This window comes from Acipenser ruthenus, chromosome 10 (genome assembly GCF_902713425.1).
Source record: "Acipenser ruthenus chromosome 10, fAciRut3.2 maternal haplotype, whole genome shotgun sequence".
Taxonomy (NCBI): Eukaryota; Metazoa; Chordata; class Actinopteri; order Acipenseriformes; family Acipenseridae; genus Acipenser; species Acipenser ruthenus.
In genome coordinates this window covers 10,502,353-10,522,099 of record NC_081198.1, presented here as the reverse complement: position 1 = coordinate 10,522,099, position 19,747 = coordinate 10,502,353, and the positions used below count along the sequence as shown (strand labels likewise).

At 38.6% G+C, this 19,747-nt stretch overlaps 1 protein-coding gene across 3 annotated transcripts in view; it reads left to right on the top strand.

Moving 5' to 3' along the window:
- Positions 1-19,747, top strand: part of LOC117411703 (dihydropyrimidine dehydrogenase [NADP(+)]-like) — a 176,743-nt gene that overhangs the window by 133,694 nt on the left and 23,302 nt on the right. For all 3 annotated transcript variants that reach the window (XM_059031705.1, XM_034019392.3, XM_034924349.2), the window contains exon 19: positions 12,461-12,603. In XM_059031705.1, the coding sequence (XP_058887688.1) occupies positions 12,461-12,603 (143 nt within the window). The remainder of the gene's footprint in view (positions 1-12,460; positions 12,604-19,747) is intronic.

Here is a 19,747-nt window from a genome sequence, read left to right as displayed (position 1 = left end):
TTCTGTGAAGAGTAATTTGCCCCAGTTGTGGGACGTTGCTGTGGTGAGGGAACACAATTGAACATTCTAAACTAGGGAAGGCAATTAAGTTTATTTAAAAGGCAGCAAACATATTGAACACGTTTTGGTCAGAGGTCCACAAAAATTCTCTAACCCTTAATTATTTGCTGCTTTCCAAACTTCTTTTGTTACTACATTGTTGTGTGTGGGTCTTTTTTTTTTAAATGCAAATGTTGTCTAATAAGTACTGTAGATATACTAAAAAACCGCAGTATATACAGAGAAATAATAATAATCTTGTTGAATAAACTAGGGCGTCTGTGGTTTAGTATGAGCACAGTGACGCCATCTGTCTCAACTGCAACCCATTGCTGGCCACAACTCAATAATCCTGGCTATAGTTGTCTGTAATGCAGTTACATTTTTTAATAGCTTTCTTTATAAGAGCACTTTAACACTGAGGTGATTTGTACTTCCCTCTATAAACAGAAACACATCCCATGCCTTCAGATTGTTTAACCCTTTGCGGTCCATTGTCGGACCTGGTCCGACATTGCAATTATTCCTATCTGGTCCATTGTTGGACCTTGTCCAACATCATCAAAAAAACGCAAAAAACGGGTTTCTAGTCGTTTTTTCTCCGGAAAAAGCCAAGAAAACCATTCAATGGCCGAGTGGGAGCGACAGGAGCCGAGACAAGCCGAAAAAACACAAAAAAGGCGTATCTCATGATTAGTCATATCTGCCCCTGGCATTACATAGGGGCGGTCATAAGGAAACAAGCTGGCTGATACTGCATCAGCGCTCAGAGACTATCACGGACATTTGCAGAGCTTTTTTGAGATGTTATAGTAATAAAATAATGACTTGGATCGCATTATTGAGGAGTTTGGTGATAAAACGAGTGATCAGGAGATGATTGATCGGTATGTACGACTATTATTATTATTATTATTATTATTATTATTATTATTTATTTCTTAGCATATGTGAAAGCGATAGCGAACGAAAGGGTGGAGCAGGGCTGGAGATGCCTAGTGAGTGCTTTGTTGATATGCAGGGCCTTTTAAACCCGTTTGACTGTGGAAAGAAATACTTTTAAACAGCGCGTCTAAAATTAACTGCGCGTGTGAAAATAAATTGGACCTGACGCGCCTGACGCGCACTTAATAAATGGACCGCAAAGGGTTAAAGTTGTCTTCAGATAACTGGGTTTTAAAATAGTCATTAGGTACACGTAGCATCTATATATATATAAAATGATGTTTGGTAGATTGGTTGTTTGTTAATTGGGCTTGTGGGATTCTTACCATTAACTAAAATGCTGGAACATCTTAACACACACAAAAATATTCTTTTAGTAAATTCATTCAAGCTACACTCCCGCTTAATTGTTTCAAGCTGAAATCCCTAAAAAGCCTGTAATAATATGAATGCATATTCAATCATATGTGTATAACTTCTCCATCCTCCTGCTTCATAATTGGGATGGTAAGCTTTCTCTGTCGTCATTTCTTCTGTAAGTATGTTTATTTACAAGGGAATGCATTAATACATAAAACATAACTTTAATGAGTAGCCATTTAAGTCTACTTTGTACTTGGGTGCCTTGTCATCAGTTTTGTCAGGGGATAGCAGACCAAGACACATTTACAGTTATGATCATTATGAGGCCAGAGATGTCCCATTACTGGCCTAAACGAGAGATGATAATGGTGCCTCTGGGCTGGTATGACCAATATCTCTGAGCAAAGCGATATTCATTTAGGTTTGAGGGAATCGCACTGAACATTTCTTTTATTTAAGTTTTTTTTTTTTTTTTTTTTTTTTTTAAATAGCCTTTCTGTTTGTGTGTTCCGCCAAATGTACTGTATCTGTTTTGAATGTTCCTGTTTGAACCAATGATGTTTCTTTTCTGCACCTACATTTGGTTTAAAAACGAATAATGGTAACGCTGTAAGTAAGAGCAGTGTGATCATTAGCTTCGTAGTACAGTGTTATGTTTTTTTTTGCTTTAAATCTGTAGGTCCTGTGTATTTATTCTGTTTAACTTGAATTGTATTTTTACAGGGCACTGAAAAATAGTTTCAAAAGTGCATCTTGTGGTTTAATCTCATCTAAAGAAAAATAATCACAGCATTTGTTAAAGCCTGTAGTTGAAGTCAGTTCAGGTAAGGATTCATGACATACACCCTGCAAGCTAAATATTGACAAGCATGCTCTAGCAAAGGAGATCAGGCTTTCTAAATTAACAGAGTTCAGGCTCCTGCATTGGTGTTGTAACCCAGGCATGAAACCATTATTTCAACACGTTTAAATTGAAACCTGTTTGTGATCCGACTGTTTAAATTTGGTACAACGGAGAAACCACGGACTGGACCTCAATTAGGGATTTTGTTGCACCCTGGGGTCTAAAAAGGTGCAGATTGATTTAAGAGATTAAATGCATTTTCATCTTATTGTCATTTATTTTCTACTGAGAATAATTACACTGACCTATTGTGTGTAATGTCCAGTTCCACTGTAGCTGACCTAGTACTGAAAAGACTAGTGAAAAGTCTTTTTGGTCAGTATTAATTAAGTGTAATTCACTGAAATGTGTCATTAGTAACCACAAAAATAAACACACTTAAATGTACTGTTTAATTCTATTTTTTTAACAATTAATTTTATTTATTTTCCAATTATTCAACTTGGCTCTCTGCTGTAATCCCCGAACTGGCCACACGCATTGACATTTTAAAGCAAAAGTTGCCAATATTTACATACAAAAGTGAGCGCATTTGTTTAGAAGTCATGTGAAAGGAAAAATCCGTAACTGCTGAGGCACTAAATTTTAAGAAGAAAGAAGTATGTATAATTTCTTATATGAAACAGGGAGCGCGATTTTAGTGAGTCTGCCGCAGTGGGATAAGGGAAGCTACATGAACTAGATAAAAAGGCAAGAAATGAAAACAATTAAGCTGTGAACAAAAGTAGAAAATAGTCACTAATTGAACTGCAAGGGCCTGAATTAATTCATCCCCACATAAGCAGTATAATCTGTACTTAAAAAAAAAAAAAAATTAAAAAATTAAAATAAAAAAAAAACATACAAATGTGACCACTGCCAGTTGTACGTTATATTCAAATATGCATTTAGACATGTGTGACTGGGAAGGCTTGTGGGGACGTCAGACCAGGAAGGAGAATGGTCACAGATTGGTGAGTAAAGCGCTGATGCACAGATTTAATAATAAACAAACAGGTTGTACAAAAGAAAACGCTGAGACACCAAAATAAATGGCATGATCTCCAAAAGAAACAGACAAACAAAACAGTGAACACAAACCCCAAAACAATTATCATGCTGGTGCTTCGAGCAAGAGTAGCAATTGTTTTTACTTTATTTTAGTTCTTCCCAACATTCTCTCCACACTGAGCACACCAACCACAAGTGACAAATTTGTGCTCTTTAAATACTTAATTACTAATCATTCAGTCTGGCCCCGGCACAGTCTGCACGTGAACAAATTGTGACATCCCCGTGCCCACATACCAATATACATTTTAACTCACCCATGCTACATAACCCAAACCTGTACAAAATAAACCCAAATACACCCAGGGGTGGGGGTTATCCTGTCACAATATGTTCATAGTTTCTTTGTGTAATGTAAAACTGGTTTATGAAGGGCTCCTGAGGAGGGGGTCTGCAGTTGGAATAAGAGGAAGGAAGAGCGTACAGTTCTTGGTGTAGACACAGATACTGAGGTATTTAAGTTAACACTAGAACTACCGGACGTACATATATACCTAGAACTGCCGGAGCAGTCTTTTTAACCGCTGTATTAAAATATAGTGTGTTAAAAAGCAGCGTTGCACGCTACGAAACTGTCCTGTGTTAAACAAAAAGAACAGGTGACTACCAAACGCAATCATTTTGATGCATCCTGATTTTTTTAATTTTTATTTTTGGTTATTTTTATTTTTTAAACAATTGTGGCAGAGTGCCCCGCCCCTGTGTGTATTTTTGTGTTTTATGTGGTGTGTATGCATTGGTGGACGGAGTATGGATTATGTGCCTTTCCTGCCTGGAGTATGAGCACCTCCTGGATGTGTGCCTCTACGAAGACACCCTCTTTATGATGGCCTTCAATCAGGCCTTCAGAGAGGAGTGGCTGTGCTTGAAGGCCCCGGGACCAGCCCAGAGAAGGAAGAAGGGGAGGAGCAGCTGTTCCCGGAGTCAAGTCAGGAAGCCAGTACCAGCTTATATGCCACCACAGTTGTGCCCCATCTGCTGGGGTAGGCACTTTGTGGCCAACTGCCTCCTCCTCCAAGAGGAGGAGGACAAAAGGAGAAGTCCCGTTGTGCCCAGCACCCATGAGAGTGGAGCCCCAGCGTACAGCACCCAAGAGGGAGCAGCCCAAGCATCCAGCGCCCAAGAGGAGGGAGGCGGAGCATCCAGAGCCCAAGAAAGGGAAGCCCAAGTCTCCAGTGACCGAGGGAGAGCCACACCAGTCTCCATAGATAGGAGACTACCTGCTGCTCCCGTCTCTACCACTAGAGGGAGACTACCTGCTGCTCCCGCCTCCACCGCTAGAGGGAGACTACATGCTGCTCCCGCCTCCACCGCTAGAGGGAGACTACCTGCTGCTCCTGCCTTCACCGCAAGAGGGAGACTACCTGCTGCTCCCGCCTCCACCGCTAGAGGGAGACTACCTGCTGCTCCCGCCTCCACCGCTAGAGGGAGACTACCTGCTGCTCCCGCCTCCACCGCTAGAGGGAGACTACCTGCTGCTCCCGCCTCCACCGCTAGAGGGAGACTACCTGCTGCTCCCGTCTCCACCGCTAGAGGGAGACTACCTGCTGCTCCTGCCACCACCAGCCCGCTACTTGTTACAGTGTGTGTTTGTTTGTTTCTTTGTCTGTTTCTTTTGGCCAACATGCTGTTTTGTTTTGTATGCAGTGTTTTATTTTGTTCAACTGTTTTATTTGTTTATTTATTAAAAAGAACAAGCAGCGCATTCATTTCACTCACAGTACTGTGTGTTTCTTCCGGGTCTGACGTCACCGCACAATCCAGCTTACCACACAATACGGTAAATGCAGATGTAACGTCAGACAGCACAGACAGTTTTAGAGTATAGTCAAAACAGCATGTTTATTTTAACATACCAAACAGTGCTTACCTAGAATTCCGATTTCCTAACTTATATTTTCCCATAATTTCTTTGTATTCTTTATCAAGCTATTTCTTGTGCTGCTTATCATAAAGAACAGGCTACTGCTGCACTGCTGTAATCAGACGTTACCCCATCTTGTCTGTGACATTTGGAGCGCAAATGAACACGAAAAACACAGGGTTGCAAAAAACTTTGTTTGACATTATTGTTTGTTTTCCTCCAGGATTGTTTGTGACACCGTTTTTGCAGTATGCTTGGTACACGTGATGGATACCAGGCTTGGGGGTGGTGTTGGAAGGGGAGTTATGATTGGTTGCACATTGTATGCAAATGCTGGGCTATAAAATGGGGTGGTTTTAGCAGCTTAGAGACGACTTTTTGAGGTGCAGCGGGATATGACCCTCTGTAGAACAGCAGAGAATTACGTGCCCACATTTGTTTCAGTGTTTTATTTTGTACAACTGTTTTCTGTTTACCCGTCCTTATTTTGTGCCTGAGTTCAACTCTGTTAGCTATTCAACGGTAATTTCCGTCTCGTGTCTTGCAATAACTGGTTTGTTACACTATTATTCTGTAACTTTATTTTTGTTTTGTAATATAATCATGCACAACAGGACTGCATTAAAAAAAAGTGTTCAAAAGCTCAAAGGATGGAACAACTCTTCAAAATGTGGATTGTTCAACTGTTCAAAAGATGGAACATACAACTGTTAAAAAGATGAAAACATGTAACTGTTCAAAATGTGGAGTCTAGTTTGTGCAGTCAACACAGACATGTTGCAGTGCATTTGCCACACACTACCTTGTTGCACATGGCCCAGCTGTCATGTGTCTGGTCTACTATGTGAACTCCAAATTTCGCAGAATTATAAAACTTTACAGTATAACGTATTATATCTCCATAAGTTTCTGCAACACTGGGTCTACTGATGCTTTGAGATGTTGAATACATGTATTGTGCAAAAGTCAAAAAAGCGCAGACGTCTAGCTGCCAAATCAGTGGAGAAAAATGCATTGAAAAACTGCGATCGGTCAAAAAGACCGCTCCGGTAGTTCTACTGTTAAAGCCACATTTTATCTACCCAATCTACAATACAATCCATTTTTTTAAAACATAGGTTATTGGAAACATTATTAAAATACTGTATTTTGCAATCGAATTTGCCTTGCCATACAGTATGTGTAAAAAAAAAAGTCAAATCAAAAAGTGCAAAGCATAATCCTGTCATTCCCAATGAATTTTCTTGGACCCTGTCACAACGACGGCCGGAGTGGGTGGCGTCAGACCAGAAACAGGAAAATAAACAGAGAGAGATGTGGACTTTGGTGAAGCTGAGTGAATGCTTTCGCTCAGCATTTAATAAATACACAGAACAGAAAATAAACGGTGGTAACAAACAAAAACACAGGACACGGCACTTACGCCAAAATAAATATATAAACAAAACGGACTAAACAGTGAACAGTAAACGAACAGACAAACACGGTGAGTAAGAACACTTATCAATTTACTTTACTTTAACTTTAGCTCTTTTCTCCTTCTCTCTCTCCCGTTCTCTACTCACCGAACACCCAACCCCGAGTGAGTGAAAAAATGCTGTTTTTATGCAGTTGTACCGAGACCAGATTGCTAGTCAATCATTCAATTGGAATCTGGGTACAACTGCACGTGAATTAATTAAGTGCAATCCCGTGACACACATTATACACATTTTATCTGCACGTGATGTGATGTGCAATCCCGTGCCTAAATACAATTATACATTTTAAATAACATGTGAAACACAGACCCGTTTATCCCGTGTACCAACTACAATACACCAACATTTACACACAACACGTAACATATAACAGAAAATACACACAGGAGCGGGCACTTTGTCACAGACCCCTGTGTGTGTATTGCACAGAATACCAAACACACATATAAAGCAAAACAAAGCATCTAGAGCCAAATAATTGGTTAAATACTTTGTAATGTGTAACAGAAGTGAGTTCTATTATATTTAAATGTATCTAGCTTGTGTACAGTGTTTTACAGTTCCTTTATTCATAAAGGATAGTTTAAAGTTACCTAACTGAAAGCATTCACTGCTCATCTCTCGGGAGCTCTGCTACAGGTTTATAGTTGTGCCTGTGGTGCAAATAGGCTTTGATGAATTTAAATCTGCAAATTGTATTTGGATAACCCTATTACAATTAGCACGTTATTTGCTCGGCACAGCTCATGAATTTCTGTTGGTAAATAACATCCCTTTTAAAGCCGGTTCAGGTTTCTGCATGCAAACGTGTGCACGTGGTCTCCCTCCCCCACCCCCAAGGCAGTGGTTACTGCTCAGTTCTATTAAACAGCTTCTTTATCAGGTAATTGTTTAAACATAATGTCATTGCGCTATCAGAGCAAAAGGTGAGCTTGTGACATTTGCAAATGTCAGGATTATCTTAAGACTTTTATTATGCAGCACTATATATATATATATATATATATATATATATATATATATATATATATATATATATATATATATATATATATTTATAATTTCAGGGCATACCATGACAATTATTTCCACTGAAATTGGTTATTTAAATAAATTGCTAATTATCTGAGGATGTCGGTATTGAAATGTTGTTATTGAGTGTCAGGCTAAATGCGGCTTCTTGTGGACACCTACGGACAGGATAGCTGGAAAACATACAGTAATTTTAACTTAAGCAAGTGACGTGGCTTTTTGTTTTCTTTGTATGTCATGAATACAGCTGAAAGGGGGGGAAAAAGTACAGAAAGGGAGATGATTCAGGGTGATTCTTCAGCAATTTAGCTTTGAAATATTCCTTTGAAGTCAATTTAATGCTTTAATACGGGATGTCATTGCAACGTTCATGTGTACTAAATAAGTCCTTGACTACAAATTAGGTTCTGGCAATGTATGCAAGACTCCTTAACCTGTCAAATCCCCAGCCCCTCACAGACAATTTCCGCCTGGGGGGCTGTGCCCTTAAATAAATCACAATATTTTCCAAAGTATAGACAGCACAGGCATGGTTCAGGGCTTGAATTCAAGGTAACCCCTTGGGCATCAAGACTAAAACCTCAGGTGTGATAAAAGTCTTACTCAGTACCACACTGGAAGGAGATATCCAGAAAAAATACATAAAAAAACAACAAACGCTTTTCATTTTTTTATGTTCTATAGTCATTTTTTCAACTTGTAGCATATGAAAAGAGCCAGATTTCCAGTGCTTCACCAACATGTCTAATATACTGGGTAAAAATTTGGAACTGTTTGAACAAAGGGATCAAATTCTACAGGAGTTTTTACAAAGCTAAGCCCAAGGGTCCCCAAACCTCTCCAAAAATAAACATTGTGTAAATTATTATTATTATTATTATTATTATTATTATTATTATTATTATTATTTATTTCTTATCAGACGCCCTTATCCAGGGCGACTTACAATCGTAAGCAAATACATTTCAAGTGTTACAATACAAGTAATAAGAGCAAGAAATACAATAACTTTTGTTCAAGCAAAGTACAAGTGTGACAAACCACAATTCAATAATACAGCAGATAATAGTGATAGTTACATCAGGATATGATTAAATAGTGATAGTTACATCAGGATATGATTAAGTACAAAGTACTACAGGTTAAACACTTGGCAGATTACAGTATTCTGAAGTACAGGATTAAATGCAGTAAAATAGGGGGCAGATAAGAGCAAAATAAAGCACATTTACATGAAGGGTGATAGTGTCCCAGGATACAAACAGAGGAGTTCTACAGGTGCTGTTTGAAGAGGTGCGTCTTAAGGAGGCGCCGGAATGTGGTCAGGGACTGGGCAGTCCTGACATCTGTAGGAAGGTCATTCCACCACTGCGGAGCAAGGGTGGAGAAGGAGCGGAAATCTTTATGTCAATTGATACACTAAGTTCTAAAAGGGATGTTATCTTCTGGCACCTCACATGCTATCCATTGCCACATGCATTTGCCTTTGAAAGGCTTCCCCCCCCCAACCCCCCCCCCCCCCCCCCCTTATCTCATTCAAGAGGTGGGCGTGTTTGTTTGCACATAGATTACTCTGTGATGGATTGGGCTACAAACAAAGTAAAGCTGCAACGTGATCAGGGAGACTTCACCGTCATCAAGGTTGTGAGACCAGAGCAGCAAAACGCAAGCTAGTCGATTGCTTTTGTTTTGAATGCATGGGGGTACTAGACACATTGCGAATGGGATATCTCAGCGGTGAAATGACGGATTCGAAAAATTCCTTCGCTGTTTGACGGTAGGAAAACAACGATTTTGATATTGAGTCAGCTTTTTTTCTCTTTTGCTTTTGTAATAATATTAAAAATGAGTTATGAAATATAATATTTACGTGCAGTTCCGTGTTCCGCCCACGGGACTAGAGGGCGTAATGCAATGTTCATGACTTGGCTTCTTGTATTATTATTATTATTACTTATTTATTTCTTAGCAGACGCCCTTATTATTTTTATATACAATTACATTATTTTTTACATATTATTTTTTACATACAATTACCCATTTATACAGTTGTGTTTTTACTGGAGCAATCTAGGTAAAGTACCTTGCTCAAGGGTACAATGCTTATTGACATAAGCATTGCAGTATTTGGTTACGTGGAGGTAGGTACATTATCGTTCTGGGTGAGACTCCTGAGTCACACCCACTCCGAACTCCTGATATCCAAAGCACTAATCCTCGATAACCTGCATCCCACCTCTGAGCCACATCCTGTAATAAAACAGAGCCGTTCTAAATCTTCAACTTGGGTTAGAGTTGAAAATACAGGTACTTAAACTACATATTGTTACACTGTAGTTGTCATTTAATATTGACAACATGTTTTTTTCTCAATCATAAAAGTAGACGTACTGTCCAGTTAAAGTGAGTGTATTTTGAAATGTATCCTAATATTACATGGGTTAACGTATGCTTTCAATGTAATGTCTCCCTCATGATGCTGTGCTGTTTTGAAATTACTTTTAAATGCATGAGTTGGTTAGTAATGTATGATTGAACTGAAGCAGTAATTGATTTGAAAAAAAAATAACTACACACAGGGTGTAAAGGAAAATACCTGTATATTATTATCCATATGCTGAGTATTGCACTGCTAACAAAATGATTTAGCATGCAAGATAGCTCTCTCCCTTGTATGACCGCAACAAGCTTTTTGAGGTAGGGGAACAGAATTAGTGCCGACAATGTGTTGCTGTGATCAATGAAAGGAAACCTGTTTGCTTAACAATGTTACATCTAATGTGATAAAGACATCCATCTGTCAGCATGATTGGAGAAGAGGTCTTAATTCATTAGGGAAATTGAAACGCAGGTAAATAAATGATGTAACATTAGGAGAAAGAACTCGACAAGCCAGAGCTGCCAGTCTTCAAACGCATTTTCTAACAGATAGCATTTCCTTCTGCTTTAAAATTTAACAATTCTTTGAATGTTGGTTTATATGCCATCTGCTGTCTGTTACGAAGAGTTAAACAGGACTGTTCAGCTTTAGCTAGAGCAGGTAGTAAAAACGTAAAAAAATTACCAAAAAAGCTTGATTCTGTTTGCTAGATGCTGATGGCAACATGATTTTCATAAAATAAGCTGCACTGAACAGTGCGATTTCTGGAATAAAATAGCTTTCTGTCAGGGGTGCTACGTATTTTACAATATGGCTTCACTACTTTTTTTTCTCTGTAAAATAATAATGCAGTTTATGTAATGCAAGTGCTGTTGTATCGCAAAAAATAATTCCAGCTTCCCTTTCAATTCAAAGACGACCACCAACAATACTTTTGGGATATGCCTGCCACAGGTCAGGTATTCACTGAGCATTTTATGTCGGAGCTGCTGATAGGCCCCTCTGGGGAGTGACATCCTCGGTCCTGCCTCCCGAGGGAACACATAGTCATTCCATGGAGCTCACATCCTCTTTTGCACTGTAAGGTACTAACCTGTCCAGTTGCTGTGATTGAGTCTGTATAAAAGAGCTCTCACTTAAGTTTACGGGAGTTCCCCTGCTTTATTTTTAAGAAAATATTGCTGGAAATCCGCTTGCCACTTCACTGGAATCAGTAACTCTGCTTCTGTGAACTGAGCTATAATCGTTGCGCAACTGCGCTTTGTTAAATCTTTCTCTTTTTCACCAGTCTGCATCGCATTGCGTCAGACTGCTTTCTAACCCTGCAGCATCTGCTGTTGTGTGTGTATTTCTCCTGCTAATTAAAGCTTAACGGGTCTGCCACATCCCACTGTTGAGTCGACTCTACCGGTTGTCTTGGCCTGCCTGCTCAGTGTGCTTGGCCTAAAAAAAAAAAATCTTTTTCACAATCGATCTGTCTTCAGGAAGCAGGCTTCATTGCCCTGCCTTCAGCCCTTCCCAGCGTTCCCTGATTTCCTGAAAGAGATACGGTCCTCTTGGAACCACCTGGCCTCGGCACCAAGTGTGGTGAAACGAGCAACCCCGCTGGCTTCTCACTGAGGCCCCGTTTCAGCCTATACATTCCATAGTTGAAATACCTCGACTTGAAGTCAGCCTTTTTGTTAGCCATCACCTCCACCTAGCGAGTCAGTGAGCTACAGGCTGTGTCTGCACAGCTTCTGTATACGCGTCTGGGATGACACAAACGGTATTGTTACGTACGAACCCTGCATTCCTCCCTAAAGTGGCTGTGGCTATCCACGTACATCAGTCAGTGGAGCGAGAGGCTTTCCATCCTCCTCCTCCTTTTTCTTCAGAGGAGGATTAAAGACTAAACTCTGCGTCAGTCTGACCAGCTCTTCTGTCATGGTGCAAGGACCCTGGGTCAGGCCCTCTCAAAGCAGTGTCTGTCTCACTGGATTGTGGACACAGTTTCGACTGCCTATTAGGCACAAGGGTCCTTGAGGGTGCACGCTTACACGACTAACTGTGGTTTTGCTGTCTCAAGGTGTCCCTAAAGTATTGTTGGTGGTTGTCTTCAAATTCAAAGGGAACATTAGGTTACGGATGTTCACCGGCCTGCGATGTCACATCGGTCGCCTTCGCGGGTTCGATGCAAAAGAGGAAGTGAGCTCTGTGGAGTGACTATTTGATACCTCGGGAAGTAGGACTGAGGACGTCACTCCCCGGAGGGGCCTATTGGCAGCTCTGACATAAAATGCTCAGTTAATACCTGACCTGTGGCAGGCATAGCCCAAAAGTATTGTTGGTGGTTGTCTTCTCTTTCAGGGAACCAGGGTTACATCCGTAACCTAATGTTTTCTTTTCTCCCCACTCTGTAGGGAATGCCATCAGACCCATAGCCCTGCGAGCTGTCTCTGCCATTGCCAGGGCTTTACCAGGATTTCCTATTTTAGCTACAGGTGGGATTGATTCGGCTGAGTCCGGCCTGCAGTTTCTACATGCTGGTGCTTCCGTGCTGCAGGTAACTGTTTCTCCTTATTAACAATTAATTAATATAGAGTGAAATTAATAGTGTTATTCCCAAAGGTACTGTTCTGAAGTGTTACACCGTGTGACTTCCATGCCCAGTCCACTGCTTCATAGACTGAAAAATGAGTACTACATGATCATTCTATTGTATTTGGCTTCAGGCAATGTAAGTGTAGCACGGAAAAGAAAATGTTACTTCCATGCCCAGTTCACTGCTTCGATAACTGAAGAATGAGTATCTCATCACAGGTGCCTGCACTTAGACCATGTATTGTGTGCTCATAAATTCTGTTTCCCGGGTTTTTGCCCTCTCTTATGATTGACAGACCTTCAGGGTTGGACAATTAGTAGAGTGCATTGAGGGGACAAAAAAAGGAAAAGTGTGTGTGTCTTTCTGTGTTCTGAATATGGAAAAATATTGAGCCTCCTTAGTTAATCAGTATTCTGTGTGCCATAAAAAAAAAAAAATATCTGAGATAAGAGATCCTGCATTGCAGTTAAGGGGTACCCTTCAAATAACACAATATGCACAGGTCACTTAAACAAATCTAGATTTGCTTTTAAAAGTTATCCCTGCCAGGACCTGCACATTTTCCCAGTACAGAGATAAACATGATTTACGTTTTTGATATAGTGTTGTGGCACGGTAGCATCACAACCCAGATGTTATAGGCATGGAGAGACTCAGACACAGAAAGCTGCAAGGTTAAATGTACTAATGCACAATTTTAGTTAACAAGTAAACAAAAATAAAACAGACAAAACATTTACAAAAACCCACTGGTCAAAATAAAAGGCACAAGGGCCAAAACAAAAGGTTTCACAAAAACTCACGAAAATAAACAGATAGACAGCACAATACGGTACACGAAACACAGACCTCCACCTCTTTCGCCAACATCAATTTATAATCCTCCCCCTAACACCCATTTTATACACCTGTGGCTGGAGCCTAATTGGTAATTTAAGTATTTATTCTGTTGTTAGCTTGTGTTTATCCATATTCACTCGTGTTTTGACTGAGAAATTTAACCGCCCTCCCTGCCAACCTAATATTCCCCACACAACACATATCCGTGCATCTGTAGGGCTTTCACACTGCCACAAGTGGCTTGCAAATTTTTCACTTTTAAAAACTGTATAATGTACCTCCAACATTCAATTAAACTTGGTCACAAAAAAGGAGTTAAAATGCTTCACTTTTAAATAATTGCCATACTGTTTGTCATTGATGCACAAAGAGATGAGAAAAGTGTCCTCACTTTTTCCCCTTCCCATTGTAAATGAAACAATAGGAGTAAATCTGCATCTGGTAGTAACTCAGTTGTTTAGACACTCTGGGGACAGTGGGGGGAGAGAAAGGAATCTCTAATTCATTCTTTTATAATTAGGCAAACATTTTTTTGACTAATTGGGCAGAATTTCCTTAAGGAACAGTTTTTCTTTATTGTTTTTGGGTTAATGCCAGAACAAAACAAAGAAGCTTTAAAGCTTCAAGCCAAATATTAGATGTGTTTTTTTTTTTTTTTTTTTCAAGGCACGTTTTATCTGTGAAAGATTGAAACATTGTACATTAATGTGCTTTACATGTGCTAATGGCATTAAGGAAATCAATTAGTGGCAAGTCATTTATTTATTAATAACTGAAAATATATTTAGAATAGAAATGCACTTTAAAGCTTGTAGGAAATAAATCCAGTAAAGTTGTCATGTGAAGAAATAGTGTTGCCTAGATATTTGTGCTGTGTTTTGGGCTTTTTCAGTTGACCACAATTATGTATACTAATTAAATGTTCTGCTGTACTACAATTGCAAAATGGATTCCAATGTCTCAACATATACATAAACAAAATTATAAACACTGCACAAAGTTATTAAAGTGTATGCTTTATTGAAGAGAAATTGTACAGCTTTAGCTAAAAGTGTTGCATCACCCTAGAATGTTAGGATTGAGATGCAATACAAATATTTTAAAAACACATAATATATATATTAATATATATATATTTATATATATATATATATTGTGATGAATTGCCCCCACTTAGGTTCGTTGCCCCTTTACAAATTGACCCAGACACCGAAATTGGGGGTTCAGCGCTTCCGCGCACTTTTAATAATACAAACAATAATACAAAAACAAAAACACCTAGCTCTTTACGAGCACTAACTGAACTTTCAGGAACACCCTGACTACAAGTAGGACGGCTAAGCCGTTTCCCCACCAAACAAAACCCAACAAACTAAAACCACACAGGTTTGACACGGCACTCACTTCAGTATGACTGCTCGGAGACAGAGCACACTATCTGCCTCCTTCTACACAGCAGCCGTGAGCAGACTGACTGCACCCCTTATATACCCTGCACCTGGTCCTAATTTAACAATAATTACCAGGTGCAGGGGATAATTAACAATTAACACAATGTGCATTCGCACATGTTTTCTTCTATGCAGGGAGGATTAACCCCCTCCCTGCTGTGTTACAATATATATATATATATATATATATATATATATATATATATATATATATATATATATATATATACAGTGCCTTGCAAAAGTATTCAGACCCCTGACCAATTCTCTCATATTGCTGAATTACAAATGGTACATTGAAATTTCGTTCTGTTTGATATTTTATTTTAAAACACTGAAACACAAAATCAATTATTGTAAGGTGACATTGGTATTATGTTGGGAAATAGTTTTAAGAAAAATAAAAAACTGAAATATCTTGCTTGCATAAGTATTCAACCCCTGTGCTGTGGGAGCTCCCGGTTTACACCGATGAAAGAAATTGCCCTAACGAGGACACAATTACCTTACCATTGGCCTCCACCTGTGAACCATTAAAGTTGCTGTCACATTTTCTGGATAAAAACCCCACTGTTGAAGGATCATTGGTCAGGCTGTGAATCTGAAGGAAAATGAAGACCAAAGAGCATTCTACAGAAGTTAGAGATAAAGTAATACAAATGCATAGATTAGGAAAAGGGTACAAAATAATATCCAAGTGTTTGGATATCCCAGTGAGCACAGTTGGATCAATAATCAGGAAGTGGAAGCTGCATCACACCACCCAGGCACTGCCAAGAAAAGTCCGTCCCTCAAAACTCAGCGCTCAAACAAGAAGGAGACTTGTGAGAGAAGCCACAGAGAGGCCAGCAATCACTGTGAAGGAGCTACAGAGTTCAGTGGCTGGGAGTGGAGTAATGGTGCACCAGTCAACCATATCAAGAGCTCTGCATAACACTGGCCTGTATGGGAGGGTGGCAAGAAAGAACGCCGTTACTCAAAAAGTACCATCTGAAAGCACGTCTGGAGTTTGCCAGAAATGAGAGTGACCCAGCTGTGATGTGGGAAAAGGTTTTGTGGTCAGATGAGACCAAGATAGAGCTTTTTGGCCAAAACTCAAAGCGCTATGTGTGGCGCAAACCTAACACTGCCCATGCCTCAAGACACACCATCCCTACAGTGAAGTATGGTGGTGGCAGCATCATGCTGTGGGGATGCTTCTCATCAGCAGGGACTGGGCATCTTGTTAAAATTGAAGGAAGAATGGATTGAGCAAAATTCAGGGAAATCCTGCAAGAGAACCTGCTTCAGTCCGCTAAAAAACGGAAGCTTGGGAGGAAATTCACCTTTCAGCAGGACAATGACCCCAAGCACAAGGCCAAAGCAACATTGGAGTGGCTCAAGAACAAAAAGGTGAATGTCCTACAGTGGCCCAGTCAAAGTCCTGATCTCAATCCCATTGAGAATCTGTGGCACTATTTGAAAATTGTGGTCCATAAGCGTCGTCCAACCAACCTGAACAACCTGGAGCAAATCTGCCAAGAAGAATGAGCCAAAATCACTTCGACACTGTGTGCAAAGCTGGTACATACTTACCCCAAAAGACTTAAAGATGTTATTGCAGCGAAAGGTGTCTCTACCAAATATTAATGTGTGGGGGTTGAATACTTGCAAGCAAGATATTTCAGTTTTTTATTTTTCTTAAAAATATTTCCCAACATAAAACCAATGACCCCTTACAATAATTGATTTTGTGTTTCAGTGTTTTAAAATAAAATATCAAACAGAACGAAATTTCAATGTACCATTTGTAATTCAGTAATATGAGAGAATTGGTCAGGGGTCTGAATACTTTTGCAAGGCACTATATATATATATATATATATATATATATATATATATATATATATATATATATATATATATATATATATATATATATATATATATAATGCTAAAACCTTCCTTATGAAGTGCAATGATGGCTGAGTGTGTTTCCCCATGGCTTACTCTGAGGTTTTAAAATCTATGTAAAAATCATGCTTCTATATCTTAAATGTACTTCTAATTGTCACCTTTTGATTACTCCTAATTGAGCAACACTTGCCAAGGTTTGTGTTTTTCATGTTTAATTTCGAAATGTCACATTTGACCAGTTACCATATGTATTTTTTTTAATTGAGAATTTTAGTATTTTTTTCCGTTTATACATCATAAAAGCTGCTTATGCAGTTCTGTGGTGCCATTTTGAAGTACAGCAAAATGAAAGTTGTATTATTTTAGGGGAGCAAGATGGTGTTCTGCTAAATGCTAGAATGTCATCACTTGAAATAAAAAAGCTTCCAAAAGAGACCAGGGAATATAAAAGCATTTGAGATCTCAGAAGGAGTTTAAATCAATGCACAGCCACAGTTACAGAGCAGATGAAAGAGCCTGCTGTCTCAATTGCTTGGAAACTACTTAGAAATTCTCACTTCGATTTATTTTGGTAGTCAGTTACATTAGTACTAAATGCAGTGTTCGAGGACATCACATCTTTGATATTCCGAAAATCTGGCAAATGAAAACTAGTAATGGAGGAGCTGCTGCATCTATAGGAGTCAGATGCATGTCTTAATGTACCATCTATTTTCAAGAGCTTTATTAAAAAGACAGAATTGAAATAAGTAGTACCCCCTCCTCAAGAGATTACCGGTATAGAGCCTTGGTGATTTGTGGGTTATTTTCAATTAAAGAGCACTTCCTGTCTGGGCTTCATTCTCAACCCCCATTTTATCTGAACTGTGCAGAGATAGAAATAGTTTGTTTAAACTGGTGTACAGAATTATAGTAGTGTAACTTTGTTTAATTGTATTGTAATAGTGCACACTGTTTCTATTTATTTATATGTTTATTTATTAGTTTTTGTAAAGGTTACCTAGAGTATAGAACTGCACTCCCAGAATGTACAAGCTTTCCTCAACAGATTGTACAAGTCAAGATCTTGTTGATTCTTTGTATTGATTACATTCAAGATTGTTCAGGTTCGCCCTACCATTTCACATAACTTGGAATCACAGCTTCAAACAAAACTTGCTCTTTTCTGTCACATTACTTCTCAAAAGGAATATCTGTAAATCCATCTGAGTCTACTGTCTTTCTTTACCTAGGTATTGTAAAACAATGACAAAATTCATGTACAGACTAACCCAAAACACAGTATAGATCTGTTTCTGTCTTTCTGACTTGTTTGGTTAGAAATTTCCCACCTGATTCCTTTTAAGCCACTTTGTCCGAGCTTCCATTTACACTGACACTGGGTCCTATTACTGTAGTTACGAAGGTATCCATGGCATAGCATCATATATAATATGATTATTATGATTATTATTATTATTATTATTATTATTATTATTATTATTATTATTATTATTATTATTATTATTATTATTGTTGTTGTTGTTATTTTAAAAAAATAATGGCAGATTTCATTCATATTTAGTCCCTAGTAAAAGAATAAACACTTGCTTCAACAGCATGAGGTAGGCATTGTCAGGTGGTAAAGACTGCTTCCACAGATATTAATATACAAGTTTTCGATCATGCATATTTAATTAGTATTATAACTATATTCAAATGTAATCCATCGGAACATTGAAGCCCTTGGTGAGTTGGGTTAGAATGAAAGTGTTTACAGTTAAATATCCTTGAATGGATGGATTTCTTCAGATGTTCCCTATAATTGCATAATTAATGCATACTGTATTTCTCTGGAGAAATTGAATTTGTCTAATATAAATGAGCTTCATGGAGAATTGCTCTTGAGGACGTTTTACATTTCTGCCAATCCTTCCCCCTTGCAGATATGCTGCTGTGTTTTAGTATACAATTCCAGAGAAGGGCTTTTATTTTAATGACCATGTTTAGTCTTCATAGCTAACACTGAATGTGCAAAACACTTCCCTCTTGTCATTTTGACCAACAGTAATGTTTACATCTGAATGTTGTGCATGGATCACTAATCTAAAGGGTTCTTTCCTGCTGATTTTTATTTTTTCATGTAAGGAAATAAATATGTACAATGGGTTTGGTGGGAGGGGTTCCCATTGTACTGTGCTAAGACCCCTTTGTTACTTGATATCTGGTACACCTAAATAGATAATCTTTTCCACAACTGGTGGACTGATATTTTATTTATTTATTTATTTATTTATTTATTTATTTATTTATTTTTACCTCAATCTCCCAAGACTGGCTCCAGATTGAATGTCGCACCAGTCTTCTTAGTCAATATTGCATAAACACCTTTTTGGAGACTAAAGTAAAAAGCAAATGTCCCACCCAGTTCAGTTTGCATTGATATGAAAGTAACTTGTGTGAGCTGAGTTTAGACAATTCAACTAAAACTTAGTGAAAAAAACAAACAGACACTGTTACATTTTAATTCAGGAAATATTTTAGTCAGAAAACAGCACAAAACGCTTTGATTTCTCTTATAGTACACGACTCTAGTCTTGACGTTAGACCAAAGAGATTAACGGAGTGTTACTAACTTGCTCAGCCTTCTTATGGTGCTTCCAGTTCACATCATACTCTCAACTTTAAAACGAAAGTCTCTTTCACAAGGGAAACCTAACCGAAAACGTACGATAGAAATGAGTTGCTGACCACCATCAAACATATAATAATAACACCTTAGAAACACAGTGGCATTACTACACAAGTAACTGTAATTATAAACAATAATTAAAACCACAGGCTCAAGAAACACAGTACTATATATCAATATATCAGCCCTGATCTTCTGACTGATATTAAATGTTTACACATGAATCTGTTAAGGTGACACAGAGAGT